Genomic DNA, 16,325 nt, shown 5'->3' with positions numbered 1-16,325 from the left:
ATCCCAGAACCACACGGGGGGACCTAGTGAATGACCTGCAGAGAGCTGGGACCAAAGTAACAAAGCCTACCATCAGTAACACACTATGCTGCCAGGGACTCAAATCCTGCAGTGCAAGACGTGTCCCCCTGCTTAAGCCAGTACATGTCCAGGCCCGTCTGAAGTTTGCTAGAGTGCATTTGGATGATCCAGAAGAGGATTGGGAGAATGTCATATGGTCAGATGAAACCAAAATAGAACTTTTTGGTAAAAACTAAACTCGTCGTGTTTGGTGGACAAAGAATGCTGAGTTGCATCCAAAGAACACCATACCTACTGTGAAGCATGGGGGTGGAAACATCATGCTTTGGGGCTGTTTTTCTGCAAAGGGACCAGGACGACTGATCCGTGTAAAGGAAAGAATGAATGGGGCCATGTATCGTGAGATTTTGAGTGAAAACCTCCTTCCATCAGCAAGGGCATTGAAGATGAAACGTGGCTGTGTCTTTCAGCATGACAATGATCCCAAACACACCGCCCGGGCAACGAAGGAGTGGCTTCGTAAGAAGCATTTCAAGGTCCTGGAGTGGCCTAGCCAGTCTCCAGATCTCAACCCCATAGAAAATCTTTGGAGGGAGTTGAAAGTCCGTGTTGCCCAGCGACAGCCCCAAAACATCACTGCTCTAGAGGAGATCTGCATGGAGGAATGGGCCAAAATACCAGCAACAGTGTGTGAAAACCTTGTGAAGACTTACAGAAAACGTTTGACCTGTGTCATTGCCAACAAAGGGTATATAACAAAGTATTGAGAAACTTTTGTTATTGACCAAATACTTATTTTCCACCATAATTTGCAAATAAATTCATTAAAAATCCTACAATGTGATTTTCTGGAAAAATAATTCTCATTTTGTCTGTCATAGTTGACGTGTACCTATGATGAAAATTACAGGCCTCTCTCATCTTTTTAAGTGGGAGAACTTGCACAATTGGTGGCTGACTAAATACTTTTTTCCACCACTGTATGTTCAGAACTCTCAAGAAATCTTAATTTCTTGATCGACAACCAATTAGAGAGACAGCATTATGGCAAGCTTTTCATTCATCCTCACTGAAGACAGACATTGTTCCTTTAAGGACAATGAAGTCAATTCAGGTAAGAACAATACAAAACATTTTCCTCTTTAAAGTCAAATATTAATTGAAGATTTCATTCTTAGAAATGAAATAATAAAACAAATCTTAAGAGAATATGGCTGTAGGCATTTGTTGTTAGTTACCAAGCAATGTAACCATGCAAAATTAGGTTTTACAGCTGTAAATGAAAATACCCTATGTCCCAATTATCTCTCCTTCCTCCCAAAGCCAGCACTCGTTCACTTCAATTCACTGATTTGAAAGGAAATGTCTGGTATAAGAAATATGATTGAAACTCCCACTAGCCCATGCTTCCACCAATCCAATGTTTTTAGATTTGTGGGAAATAGTGAACAAGTGCACAGTTCAGGAGAAGGTACATATTGTTTGCCATGAGTGAAAACGAGAATATCCCTTGCTTATGTTGCTAAAATTCAGTTTTGTTTACCCCGTGTTGTCATTGTGTTTCTTTCAGGGTGGATTTCGATGGTGACCCGACTCAACGCCCTAGATACATAAAACAGACAAACTTTTACTAAATTCTACCACAAATTAAACAAATTATAGCCTGTTTGGAAATGACTGACAATAAAGATATTCTCTACACAAGCAATATTTACCTAGATTTTTCTTCAACTTCTGGACATCACATCTGGAACAACTGTCTGCTGCAGCCATGTGCTTCAGTGTCACAATAGGTTTCCATGGTAACTAAATTAACATTCTCTTGAAAAAACTTTATTAATGAGTAATTTGTCCTCAGTGGTGGAAATGACACCACTACCAAAGGACAGGTATATTTTGTGTAAACAACAATATAAAGGGCATGCTCACAATAAATATTGATATAGATTTTATTTCATTGACTCTTTCTCTAGTAGATAACATTATAATGTGTAATTATTCATGTTTTCTCATAGAAAAACATAGTAGAAGCTCAAAAGTCTGGGTCAGGGACAAGGGCAAAACAGTGGAATTGAGGTATAAAATGCATCTGAAAAGTAGCTAAAATACTTGATAGAGAGGTTTCGATGAAACATGGTGAAGCCCCAAAATTGCCTACCCTGGAAGCCTGTGTTTCAAAAATTAAGGAAGTGGATGGGGGCAAATGTTTTACTTTTAAACTCGGACCAAACAGAGATGCTAGTTCTAGGTCCCAAGAAACAAAGAGATCTTCTGTTGGATCTGACAATTAATCTTGATGGTTGTACAGTCATCTAAAAAAAAACTGTGAAGGACCTCGGCGTTACTCTGGACCCTGATCTCTCTTTTGACGAACATATCAAGAATATTTCAAAGTCAGCTTTTTTCCATTTTCGTAACATTGCAAAAATCAGAAATGTTTTGTCCAAAAATTATGCAGGAATGCTAAATCCATGCTTTTCTCACTTCTAGATTAGACCACTGCAATGCTCTACTCTCCGGCTACCCAGATAAAGCACTAAATACATTTCAGTTAGTGCTAAACACGGCTGCTAGAATCTTGACTAGAACCAAAAAATGTGATCATATTACTCCACTGCTAGCCTCTCTACACCGGCTTCCTGTTAAGGCTAGGGCTGATTTCAAGGTTTTACTGCTAACCTACAAAGCATTACATGGGCTTGCTCCTACCTATATCTCCGATTTGGTCCTGCCGTACATACCTACACATACGCTACGGTCACAAGACGCAGGCCTCCTTATTGTCCCTAGAATTTCTAAGCAAACAGCTGGAGACAGGGCTTTCTCCTATAGAGCTCAATTTTTATGGAATGGTCTGCCTATCCATGTGAGAGACGCAGACTCGGGCTCGACCTTTAAGTCTTTACTGAAGACTCATCTCTTCAGTAGGTCCTATGATTGAGTGTAGTCAGGCCCAGGCGTGCAAAGGTGAACGGAAAGGCACTGGAGCGACAAACCGCCCTTGCTGTCTCTGCCTGGCCGGTTCCCGTCTCTCCATTGGGATTCTCTGCCTCTGACCCTATTACGGGGGCTGAGTCACTGGCTTACTGGTGCTTTCCATACCGTCCCTAGGAGGGGTGCGTCACTTGAGTGGGTTGAGTCACTGACGTGATCTTCCTGTCCAGTTTGTCGCCCCCTGGGGCTTGTGCAGTGGAGGAGATCTTCCTGGGCTATACTTAGCCTTGTCTCAGGGTAGTAGGTTGGTGGTCTGTTGATATCCCTCTGGTGGTGTGGGGGCTGTGCTTTGGCAAAGTGGGTGGGGTATATCCTGCCTGGTTGGCCCTGTCCGGGGGTATCGTCGGACGGGGCCACAGTGTCTCCCGACCCCCCCCCCCCTGTCTCAGCCGGGGGGCTAGGGTCAGTCTGTTATATCTGGTGTTATTCTCATGTCTTATCTGGTGTCCTGTGTGAATTTAAGTATGCTCCCTCTAATTCTCTCTCCCTCTCTCCCTCCCCTCCCGGAGGACCTGAGCCCTAGGACCATGCCTCAGGACTACCTGGCCTGATGACTCCTTGCTGTCCCCAGTCCACCTGCTCGTGCTGCTGCTCCAGTTTCAACTCTTCTGCCTGCTGCTAAGGAACCCTGACCTGTTCACCGGACGTGCTACCTTGTCCCAGACCTGCTGTTTTCAACTCTCTCTCTCTACAGCACCTGCTATTTCAACCTCTAAATGCCCGGCAATGAAAAGCCAATTGACATTTATTCCTGATGTACTGACTTGTTGCAACCTCTACAACCACTGTGATTATTATTTGACCCTGCTGGTCATCTATGAACGTTTGAACATCTTGGAGAAAAATCTGGCTTTAATGGCCATGTACTGTTATAATCTCCTGTCACGATCGTCTAAAACAGGAGCAGACCAATACGCAGCGCGTTGAGTGAACATGATGACTTTAATGATAAAGCACGTAAATACAAAACAAAAGACGATAGTGAAGTCCAACAGTGACTATGACTGAAACGGAACAAAAACCCACAACCCTCATGAGAACACAAATAGTTTAAATATGGCTCCCAATCAGAGATAACGAGCCGACAGCTGACACTCGTTACCTCCGATTGGGAGTCACACGACACCACAATTAACTCACCTAAAACACAACCAACCGAATACACCCTATACAACAAACCCCACAACAAAACCCAACAAAACAAATACACCCTGGCTCAAATACAAAAGTCCCGGAGCCAGAGTGTCACATCTCCACCCGGCACAGCCAGAACGGGACAGGCCACCCCTCAGAGCCTGGTATAACACGTATAAAAAATTATCATGGCAATAGGAAAAATAAAAATAATAACTCATGATCTACAGCAATCCTTTAAGTGGACCACAAAAAATATGAAATACTTAGGATGCTTAATAAGTGATGACAAACAACAAATATATAAAGATAACTTTACCCCATTACTCAACAACATGAAAGCAGATCTAATTGAAACAATCTCCCCATAAATCTACCAGGTAGAATAAACCTCTTTAGAATGGCATGGCTCTCAAAGTTTTTATATTTATTTTCGGTAATACAAATTACTCCACTGAAGACATTCTTTTAAAAAATGTATTTAGTCAGCCACCAATTGTGCAAGTTCTCCCACTTAAAAAGATGAGAGAGGCCTGTAATTTTCATAATAGGAACACGTCAACTATGACAGACAAAATGAGGAAAATAAATCCAGAAAATCACATTGTAGGATTTTTAATGAATTTATTTGCAAATTATGGTGGAAAATAAGTATTTGGTCAATAACAAAAGTTTCTCAATACTTTGTTATATACCATTTGTTGGCAATGACACAGGTCAAACGTTTTCTGTAAGTCTTCACAAGGTTTTCACACACTGTTGCTGGTATTTTGGCCCATTCCTCCATGCAGATCTCCTCTAGAGCAGTGATGTTTTGGGGCTGTCGCTGGGCAACACGGACTTTCAACTCCCTCCAAAGATTTTCTATGGGGTTGAGATCTGGAGACAGGCTAGGCCACTCCAGGACCTTGAAATGCTTCTTACGAAGCCACTTCTTCGTTGCCCGGGCGGTGTGTTTGGGATCATTGTCATGCTGAAAGACCCAGCCACGTTTCATCTTCAATGCCCTTGCTGATGGAAGGAGGTTTTCACTCAACATCTCACGATACATGGCCCCATTCATTCTTTCCTTTACACGGATCAGTCGTCCTGGTCCCTTTGCAGAAAAACAGCCCCAAAGCATGATGTTTCCACCCCCATGCTTCACAGTAGGTATGGTGTTCTTTGGATGCAACTCAGCATTCTTTGTCCTCCAAACACGACGAGTTGAGTTTTTACCAAAAAGTTATATTTTGGTTTCATCTGACCATATGACATTCTCCCAATCCTCTTCTGGATCATCCAAATGCACTCTAGCAAACTTCAGACGGGCCTGGACATGTACTGGCTTAAGCAGGGGGACACGTCTCGCACTGCAGGATTGGAGTCCCTGGCGGAGTAGTGTGTTACTGATGGTAGGCTTTGTTACTTTGGTCCCAGCTCTCTGCAGGTCATTCACTAGGTCCCCCCGTGTGGTTCTGGGATTTTTGTTCACCGTTCTTGTGATCATTTTGACCCCACAGGGTGAGATCTTGCGTGGAGCCCCAGATCAAGGGAGATTATCAGTGGTCTTGTATGTCTTCCATTTCCTAATAATTGCTCCCACAGTTGATTTCTTCAAACCAAGCTGCTTACCTATTGCAGATTCAGTCTTCCCAGCCTGGTGCAGATCTACAATTTTGTTTCTGGTGTCCTTTGACAGCTCTTTGGTCTTGGCCATAGTAGAGTTTGGAGTGTGACTGTTTGAGGTTGTGGACAGGTGTCTTTTATACTGATAACAAGTTCAAGCAGGTGCCATTAATACAGGTAACGAGTGGAGGACAGAGGAGCCTCTTTAAGAAGAAGTTACAGGTCTGTGAGAGCCAGAAATCTTGCTTGTTTGTAGGTGACCAAATACTTATTTTCCACCATAATTTGCAAATAAATTCATTAAAAATCCTACAATGTGATTTTCTGGATTTTTTTTCTCAATTTGTCTGTCATAGTTGACGTGTACCTATGATGAAAATTAGAGGCCTCTCTCATCTTTTTAAGTGGGAGAACTTGCACAATTGGTGGCTGACTAAATAATTTTTTTCCCCACTGTATATGTGTGTGTATGTATATATATATATGTACAGTGGGGAGAACAAGTATTTGATACACTGCCGATTTTGCAGGTTTTCCTACTTACAAAGCATGTAGAGGTCTGTAATTTTTATCATAGGTACACTTCAACTGTGAGAGACGGAATCTAAAACAAAAATCCAGAAAATCACATTGTATGATTTTTAAGTAATTAATTTGCATTTTATTGCATGACATAAGTATTTGATACATCAGAAAAGCAGATCTTAATATTTGGTACAGAAACCTTTGTTTGCAATTACAGAGATCATATGTTTCCTGTAGGTCTTGACCAGGTTTGCACACACTGCAGCAGGGATTTTGGCCCACTCCTCCATACAGACCTTCTCCAGATCCTTCAGGTTTCGGGGCTGTCGCTGGGCAATACGGACTTTCAGCTCCCTCCAAAGATTTTCTATTGGGTTCAGGTCTGGAGACTGGCTAGGCCACTCCAGGACCTTGAGATGCTTCTTACGGAGCCACTCCTTAGTTGCCCTGGCTGTGTGTTTTGGGTCGGTTGTTGGCCAAGATCTCGCGATACATGGACCCATCCATCCTCCCCTCAATACGGTGCAGTCGTCCTGTCCACTTTGCAGAAAAGCATCCCCAAAGAATGATGTTTCCACCTCCATGCTTCACGGTTGGGATGGTGTTCTTGGGGTTGTACTCATCCTTCTTCTTCCTCCAAACACGGCGAGTGGAGTTTAGACCAAAAAGCTCTATTTTTGTCTCATCAGACCACATGACCTTCTCCCATTCCTCCTCTGGATCATCCAGATGGTCATTGGCAAACTTCAGACGGGCCTGGACATGTGCTGGCTTGAGCAGGGGGACCTTGCGTGCGCTTCAGGATTTTAATCCATGACGGCGTAGTGTGTTACTAATGGTTTTCTTTGAGACTGTGGTCCCAGCTCTCTTCAGGTCATTGACCAGGTCCTGCCATGTAGTTCTGGGCTGATCCCTCACCTTCCTCATGATCAATGATGCCCAACGAGGTGAGATCTTGCATGGAGCCCCAGACCGAGGGTGATTGACCGTCATCTTGAACTTCTTCCATTTTCTAATAATTGCGCCAACAGTTGTTGCCTTCTCACCAAGCTGCTTGCCTATTGTCCTGTAGCCCATCCCAGCCTTGTGCAGGTCTACAATTTTATCCCTGATGTCCTTACACAGCTCTCTGGTCTTGGCCATTGTGGAGAGGTTGGAGTCTGTTTGATTGAGTGTGTGGACAGGTGTCTTTTATACAGGTAACGAGTTCAAACAGGTGCAGTTAATACAGGTAAAGAGTGGAGAACAGGAGGGCTTCTTAAAGAAAAACTAACAGGTCTGTGAAATCCGGAATTCTTACTGGTTGGTAGGTGATCAAATACTTATGTCATGCAATAAAATGCAAATTAATTATAAAAAAATCATACAATGTGATTTTCTGGATTTTTGTTTTAGATTCCGTCTCTCACAGTTGAAGTGTAGCTATGATAAAAATTACAGACCTCTACATGCTTTGTAAGTAGGAAAACCTGCAAAATCGGCAGTGTATCAAATACTTGTTCTCCCCACTGTATATATATATATATATATATATAAAACATCGGGGATTGGAAGTGATGCAGACAATTACATTGATGGAAGTTACAATCTATCTGCAATATTAAGCTGATCTACCCCCCCAAAAAACAAAAAAAACAAAAAAACATGTTAAGAACAACATAGTTAAGAACACTATAACAACATGGACGAAAATGAAACAGATTCTACAAGAACCAATATCACTCCCTAAAAACACAACCTTATGGAACAATCCTTGGAAATCTTTTCAGAATTCGCCGATAGATAGGCCCACATGTAAAACTAAAGGCATAGAAAACATAAATGACGTGGTAATAGGAAGTACAATTATTTCCATGACAGAATTTTGGACTGACCAATGTAGACCATTTCAAATACAGTATATGCAACTTAAATGTTGTACATCACGAAATGTCGACCTAAAAGCTTTTAGAGATCAGAGCAATGTTGAGGGAAGCCTATTTGAGTCAGAAAAATATACTCATATGTTAAGATATACAAAACCTTGATAACGGCACAAGATGGAGGGAGTGTTGGAACATTACAGTTAACAAAAATATATGCTTAATCCAGTATAAACTAATGTACAGAATTTATTATACAAGAGAAAAAATTCACAAATTCGACAGCACAATGGCAGAGTCATGTCTTACTTGTAAAACTAACAATGACTCAATAATTAATGTCTTCTGGGAGTGCCATAAAGTCCAAAAGTTATGTTAGTTAGAAAGCTGGCTGTCAGAAGTTTTAAAATGGACGTTTACTTTTAATCAGTCTATCTGTATATTTCAAGACGTCAAATGAGGGTGCGGTGAGATACCAAATGAGTTCAACAATATTATTTTTGTCACTTATATTGAAGAAGCTATTACTTAAATACTGGAAGTCAAATGCTACTCCAACGTTAAGAGGATGGAAGAATCAAATGCTTTATTATTTAAATATTGGATAAAATCTGGCTACAGACAGAAACAACATAACACAATTTGAAGTCATATGGGACAGAGTCTTACAAGCATTGGACACAACATTGGGTGTGGATAAGGTGGGAACATGAGGGTCTGAGCAAGTGTGATGTCATTAATGTTTGTTGAAATGTATGTAAATGTTAAGTTGTCTATTGTTTTTGTCTATGTATGTTTTTGTTTACTGTCAACAACAAAAAAGTAAAATAAAATGTATTTAAAAAATATGAACTATTTTGATACTGATATCGTTAACGGCTGTTTTCAAAGATTTTTCTCTACTTGTTTTTTGTTGTTGTTGGCTAAAATGGATTCCAAGAAGGAGGACATCCAGGTGGTTGAGAGCCTCACTGCTGACGTCATCCACAACGATGATGCTTCTGTTTCTCCTCATCTCCTTTCTTCATCCTTCTTCTCACTCCAACCCCTCCCCCCATCCCAACCTGACCTCCCCCCATCCCGAACCAATCAATTTAGGTCTTCAGTAAACTTGTTTTGCATTTCATTTTAATGTGTTTTTAATCTTCATTGTAACCACAATATAATTAATTATGTCTCATGAGAGCCACTTTCATAGTCACTTTACAGATATAGATTTATCATCAAATGTCGTAGAATTCAACCACAAATGAAGGGGTTTAGCAGTTCAACTTCAGTACATGTCAATAAATCACTGATTGACTTTCAACTCAGAAGTGAGAGAACCAAGGCAAAGAAGCCAGCAGGGGGGCAACTGTGACATTGACAACATGGAAAATGTACAATGATGGCAAAATTGTCAAGGGGAAAGTGAACACAAAGTGAACACTGTGCCAAATGTGTAAGACCACTCTGATTATCTTAAAGGTCCAATGTAAGACCACTCTGATTATCTTAAAGGTCCAATGCAGCTGTTTTTATCTCAATATCAAATCATTTCTAGATAACAATTAAGTACCTTACTATGATTGTTTTCAATGAAAATGGTCAAAAAGAAACAAAAATAGCTTCTTAGCTAAGAGCAATTTCCCAAGCAACAATTATGCTAGGACTGTCTGGGAGTGGCCTGAGTGGGGAGAGGAAAACTGAAAACTAACTGTTATTGGCAGAGAGATTTGGAACTTTCTTTCTTATTGGTCAATGGCGCAGTGGTCTAAGGCACTGCATCGCAGTGCTAAACTGTGCCACTAGAGATCCTGGTTCGAATCCAGGCTCTGTCGTAGCCGGCCGCGACCGGGAGACCCATGGGGCGGCGCGCACAATTGGCCCAGCGTCGTCCAGGGTAGGGGAGGGATTTGGCCGGCAGGGGATGTAGCTCAGTTGGTAGAGCATGGCGTTTGCAACGCCAGGGTTGTGGGTTCGATAAAATAATGTATGCACTAACTGTAAGTCGCTCTGGATAAGAGCGTCTGCTAAATGACTAAAATGTAAATGTAATTGATGTCACCAGGCGGTAAATTAGGCGGTCTTTTAAATTTCAGGCGGTCTTTTAAAACAGCTCTTACACTAAAAGGGCATTATCATAATTTTCACAACTGCGCAGTTTTACTCCAACCTCATAGTGTGGAAATATATATAAAACACAGTAAAATCACGTTTTTGACTGCACTGCGCCTTTAAAGCAGAAAAGGAGGGTGATCTGCACATCCTACACTTGAGAATACCAGGTTGTGCAAAAAAATAAAATCAGGTGGCAATTCTACCATGCTTTCAGTAGGAGAGAAACTTCTGGTTATAGAGAATTTTGGGGTGAGTGAATATATTAACCAGAAAGATGGCAGACTTGGAAAGTGTCTATCTTTTAAACAATTATAATACAACCAGCAGATGTCATACACTACAAGCCGACAGTTGCATTCATTTACATTCTCATTAAACCTCTCTCTCAGCAATGAGCAACAGCCTCATGACACACACACACACACACTCACACACTGTATTTCCCTGCTTTTAAACACACACACACACACACACACACACACAGACACAGAGAGAGAGAGAGAGAGAGAGAGAGAGAGAGAGAGAGAGAGAAGATAATTAATTAGGTGTTGTGTATTAATTAGGTGTTGTGTAGTCAGTGGTAAAGCTCCCAGTTTAATCAGGCCGGCACAACAATATGTAATGACAAATAAATATATGTTTTCTTCGAGAGGGAAAATCCAGTTCAGCAATCTGCAATCGGCTTTATTTTACTTGCGGTTTCATTTCAGGCATTCTAGCCTACACACCAAACCGCAATGGCGTTACTACTTGAAGGACTTCTTACAGATATAGGAAAATGTCTCACATGTTCAATATGCTTTGACATTTTCACTGATCCAGTGACTTTAACTTGTGGGCACAGTTATTGTATGAAATGTTTAGATGATTATCTACGTGGAAAAGCGAATGGGAAGAAGGAATGTCCCCAATGCAGAGGTAAAATTAAACCAGGTTTAAAACTGCCTAGAAATTTTACACTTTATAACATCGTTAATGTTCATTGCGACCATAAACGTTTTTTATCCAACGAAGAATCTACAAAAGGACATGAAATGGAAGTGGTAAGTTAAAAAGTATGCTTATTGACTCCTGTCACCATCAACGTCGCGACATAATAACACCTGTGTGTACATGGAATTCTAAATAGGAATAAATCAGTTTGGCGGATACACTTTTTATGTTTTACAATAAAAAAGTGCACAACTATAGAATATTATATGATATTACATTATATAATTGCCAGGACTTCAAAGAGGATAAAGCTGAAGAATGTGTTGCCTCACACTCACAAGAGACTGATATCAACAGACCATCTGAGCTTGGAAGTACTATTCAACAGCAACAGGTAAACTTCCCAGATACAGTATTTACAGTAAGCTACAACTTCCTCATTCTTAGTCAGTTTTATTTTTTAAAGATAATAATATTTTTTAAAGATACTTTTCATGCTCCTGTGTTGTGCCACCTGTCATATAGGCGGAGGCCCCTGTTGTTATAAATGACACAAGCTCAGAGGTGACAGATGACAGGTGTCCTGATGTCCCAGCCACCCATGACGGTCGGTTTCAGGAGTTGCCCATCTCCCCTCCATCAAATGACAGACACAGGGCCGAAGGTAGACTGTAGACTTTGTCCTATTCTTGAGTCTCATTTGAATATTACTCCTTATAATGTACTGAAACTGTAAATATAATGTGCTGTTTCACCAATCAACCACTAGGTGGGGTAGCCTATATACAGAATGGCCATTCAAAGACATCTGTGTCATTAGAGTACATCAGATATACCAGCGGTGTAAAGTACTTAAATAAAAATACTTTAAAGTACTACTTAAGTAGTTTTGGGGGGTATCTGTACTTTACTTTTTATATTTTGGACAACTTTTACTTTTACTTCACTACATTCCTAAAGAAAATAATGTACTTAAAACTCCATACATTTTCCCTGACACCCAAAAGTACTTGTTACATTTTGAATGCTTAGCAGGACAGGAAAATTGTCAAATTCACGCACTTATCAAGAAAACAACTCAGGTCATCCCTACTGCCTCTGATCTGGTGGACTCACTAAACACAAATGTTTAGTTTGTAAATTACGCTGGAGTGTGCCCCTGGCTATCCGTAATTTAAAAAACAAGAAAATTGTGCCCTCTAGTTGGCTTAATATAAAGAATTTGATATGATTTATACTTTTACTTTTGATACTTAAGTATATTTAAAACCAAATACTTTTAGACTTTTACTCAAGTAGTATTTTACTGGGTGACTTTCACTTTTACTTCAGTCATTTTCTATTAAAGGAAAACTCCACCCAAAAACTATATTTTGGTATTTGCAAAATGCATCATATAGGGATGATTTCTGTATTTTGAAAGTTACATACAGTGGGGAGAACTCGGAATACTCTAAAATGTTAGGATATAAAATTAACACGTATAAAAAATAATCATGGCAATAGGAAAAATAAAAATAATAACTCATGATCTACAGCAATTATTTAAGTGGACCACAAAAATATTAAATACTTAGGATGCTTAATAAGTGATGACAAACAACAAATATATAAAGATAACTTTACCCCATTACTCAACAACATGAAAGCAGATCTAATTGAAACAATCGCCCCATAAATCTACCAGGTAGAATAAACCTCTTTAGAATGGCATGGCTCTCAAAGTTTTTATATTTATTTTCGGTAATACAAATTACTCCACCGAAGACATTCTTTTTAAAAATGATACTATGCCATAACAGACTTCATATGGGCAAATTAAAGAGGAACAAATATTTAAGATGTGCATACTCATCCCCAGAATCTTTTCACGTTTCTGTTTTCAAAGGATGGAGCTAACATTAACAACTTCATTACTGGGTGATCTGAAAAGTCATAGTCAATCGATCAATAACATAATAATACTTTTAGCAAAAATGTTTATTTTCAATTCACAATCTGTAGAAACAATGAGAATAGAAAGGTTCAGAACTTTTGTAAGACATCACAGTACAGTTGAAATATATATGGCAAATAGAAATCCTATATGGATGGTGTTAAAAGATAGATGGGAGGTGTTGAATGGAATTGAAGGATGGGACTAATAACAACTAACAACAAATAATTACAAGATAACTAATAATGTAAGCATACTGTGTCCATAATAAGTATATAGGTTGTAGGTTGGGAGCTTTTGTGAAAGAGCACAGTTAGAAAGATATGGCATATAGAAGCAAACCGGATGGACATCATGAAAATGATCAGAGAGGTTGAGAGTAGAGGAAGTTCAGGAGAAAAAACAAACAAAATATAATTATTGTAAAATGGACTGTGTCCATAAAATGTAGATAGTAGGTATAAGCTGGAAGTAGAGGCCTAATCATTGTTGTTCACTAGTTTACTCCAAGTAGGGAAAGGGTGGTGGGGTTGGAAAGTAATAAAGGGGAATATATACAGTGGGGAGAACAAGTATTTGATACACTGCCGATTTTGCAGGTTTTCCTACTTACAAAGCATGTAGAGGTCTGTAATTTTTTATCATAGGTACACTTCAACTGTGAGAGATGGAATCTAAAACAAAAATCCAGAAAATCACATTGTATGATTTTTAAGTAATTAATTTGCATTTTATTGCATGACATAAGTATTTGATACATCAGAAAAGCAGAACTTAATATTTGGTACAGAAACCTTTGTTTACAATTACAGAGATCATATGTTTCCTATAGGTCTTGACCAGGTTTGCACACACTGCAGCAGGGATTTTGGCCCACTCATCCATACAGACCTTCTCCAGATCCTTCAGGTTTCGGGGCTGTCGCTGGGCAATACGGACTTTCAGCTCCCTCCAAAGATTTTCTATTGGGTTCAGGTCTGGAGACTGGCTAGGCCACTCCAGGACCTTGAGATGCTTCTTACGGAGCCACTCCTTAGTTGCCCTGGCTGTGTGTTTCGGGTCGTTGTCATGCTGGAAGACCCAGCCACGACCCATCTTCAATGCTCTTACTGAGGGAAGAAGGTTGTTGGCCAAGATCTCGCGATACATGGCCCCATCCATCCTCCCCTCAATACGGTGCAGTCGTCCTGTCCCCTTTGCAGAAAAGCATCCCCAAAGAATTATGTTTCCACCCCTTGCTTCACGGTTGGGATGGTGTTCTTGGGGATGTACTCATCCTTCTTCTTCCTCCAAACACGGCGAGTGGAGTTTAGACCAAAAAGCTCAATTTTTGTCTCATCAGACCACATGACCTTCTCCCATTCCTCCTCTGGATCATCCAGATGGTCATTGGCAAACTTCAGACGGGCCTGGACATGCGCTGGCTTGAGCAGGGGGACCTTGCGTGCGCTGCAGGATTTTAATCCATGACGGCGTAGTGTGTTACTAATGGTTTTCTTTGAGACTGTGGTCCCAGCTCTCTTCGGGTCATTGACCAGGTCCTGCCGTGTAGTTCTGGGCTGATCCCTCACCTTCCTCATGATCATTGATGCCCCACGAGGTGAGATCTTGCATGGAGCCCCCAGACCGAGGGTGATTGACCGTCATCTTGAACTTCTTCCATTTTCTAATAATTGCGCCAACAGTTGTTGCCTTCTCACCAAGCTGCTTGCCTATTGTCCTGTAGCCCATCCCAGCCTTGTGCAGGTCTACAATTTTATCCCTGATGTCCTTACACAGCTCTCTGGTCTTGGCCATTGTGGAGAGGTTGGAGTCTGTTAGATTGAGTGTGTGGACAGGTGTCTTTTATACACGTAACAAGTTCAAACAGGTGCAGTTAATACAGGTAATGAGTGGAGAACAGGAGGGCTTCTTAAAGAAAAACTATCAGGTCTGTGAGAGCCGGAATTCTTACTGGTTGGTAGGTGATCAAATACTTATGTCATGCAATAAAATGCTAATTAATTACTTAAAAATCATACAATGTGTTTTTCTGGATTTTTGTTTTAGATTCTGTCTCTCACAGTTGAAGTGTACCTATGATAAAAATTACAGACCTCTACATGCTTTGTAAGTAGGAAAACCTGCAAAATCGGCAGTGTATCAAATACTTGTTCTCCCCACTGTATATTGAAAACGTGATTGCTGACAAGCAAACCATTGTGGGACTATGTCAACAATGGACTAATGAAACAAATACCAAAATATAGTTTTTGAGTGGAATTCTCCTTTAAGATATCTTTACTTTTACTCAATATCTTTACTTTTACTCAAGTGTGACAATTGGGTACTTTTTCCACAATGGTCAGATACAGTAGGCTACATAAAGCTGAAAAACTTTACTGCATTCATCTAATGACTTCAATCTCACATTTTGTCCGTATCTGACCATATATGTCAGCAGGCTTCGCCCCTCCACCCCATCCCCTGCCTGGGGCCAGCTTCTCCTGGCTCACCTTCAACCCAGCCCTGGGCCACAGGCGCCTGACCATCCTACCCAAAGAGCACAGAGTGGTGACCAAAAGGGCGTCCTCCGCATGCCACGATGACCGCTTTGACATCAGCCAATGGATGGCGGAGCAGGAGTTCAGTGAAGGCTGCCACTATTGGGACGTGGATACGTCGGCGAGTGCGAGCTGGGCCGTCGGCGTTTCCTACCCCAGCATCGGCCGCAGAGATCACCTGGGTCGCACAGCCAACTCCTGGTGCCTGGAGTGGAGCAGGGACAAGTTGTGCTATTGGCACGATAACATAGAGGAGTTTATCAAACATGGCTGCCCCAGTATCGTTAGACTGGCTCTGGACGTGACGAATGGGACCTTGTCGTTTTATAGCCTGTCTGACAGTCAGACACTGCTGCATTGTGTCGAGGAGGGATTCACAGAGCCAGTGAGGCCAGTGTTCTGGCTGTTTGGGCTGAAGCCAAACAATGCTCTGTCCTTTCCTCCTTGGGCTTCATAAGGTGATGTGAGGATGGGGACAACATAAAGAGTTGTCTGTTTATGAATGAGATAAATAAAATAAAAATATTTAGGAATGAGTTGTCTGTTTATGAATGAGATAAATAAAATAAAATTTTTAGGAATGAATATATTTAGCACAATATTCCTATTAGAGGTAAAAAATAAAATGACAATCACTTAAAAAAAATTATGTTGCTTTTTTATTTCACC

General features: G+C 40.7%; 1 protein-coding gene across 2 annotated transcripts; it reads left to right on the top strand.

Moving 5' to 3' along the window:
- The first annotated feature begins 10,838 nt into the window (after positions 1-10,838).
- LOC121563510 (E3 ubiquitin/ISG15 ligase TRIM25-like) lies at positions 10,839-16,229 on the top strand. 2 transcript variants are annotated; one of them, XM_045216469.1, is made up of 4 exons: positions 10,839-11,287; positions 11,470-11,571; positions 11,703-11,841; positions 15,557-16,229. In XM_045216469.1, the coding sequence occupies exons 1-4, from the start codon at positions 10,982-10,984 to the stop codon at positions 16,111-16,113; spliced, it is 1,104 nt and encodes a 367-aa protein (XP_045072404.1). In that variant the 5' UTR covers positions 10,839-10,981; the 3' UTR covers positions 16,114-16,229. The 2 variants fall into 2 exon arrangements, with proteins under 2 accessions (XP_045072404.1, XP_045072403.1); XM_045216468.1 differs by having other exon boundaries at positions 15,554-16,229.
- The last annotated feature ends 96 nt before the right edge of the window (positions 16,230-16,325 follow it).

The sequence above is a fragment of the Coregonus clupeaformis genome, unplaced genomic scaffold (genome assembly GCF_020615455.1).
Source record: "Coregonus clupeaformis isolate EN_2021a unplaced genomic scaffold, ASM2061545v1 scaf0715, whole genome shotgun sequence".
NCBI classification, from domain to species: Eukaryota; Metazoa; Chordata; class Actinopteri; order Salmoniformes; family Salmonidae; genus Coregonus; species Coregonus clupeaformis.
The sequence above is the reverse complement of the archived record's forward strand: the minus strand, read 5'-3'. Positions and strand labels throughout refer to the sequence as shown.

What these genes read in the sequence shown, in the direction of transcription:
- LOC121563510 (XM_045216468.1), top strand. Translation starts at nt 10,982, where the DNA reads ATGGCGTTACTACTTGAAGGACTTCTTACAGATATAGGAAAATGTCTC. An exon ending in AAGGACATGAAATGGAAGTG is followed by an intron (nt 11,288 to 11,469) that starts GTAAGTTAAAAA and finishes TATAATTGCCAG; the next exon opens with GACTTCAAAGAGGATAAAGC. An exon ending in GTACTATTCAACAGCAACAG is followed by an intron (nt 11,572 to 11,702) that starts GTAAACTTCCCA and finishes CCTGTCATATAG; the next exon opens with GCGGAGGCCCCTGTTGTTAT.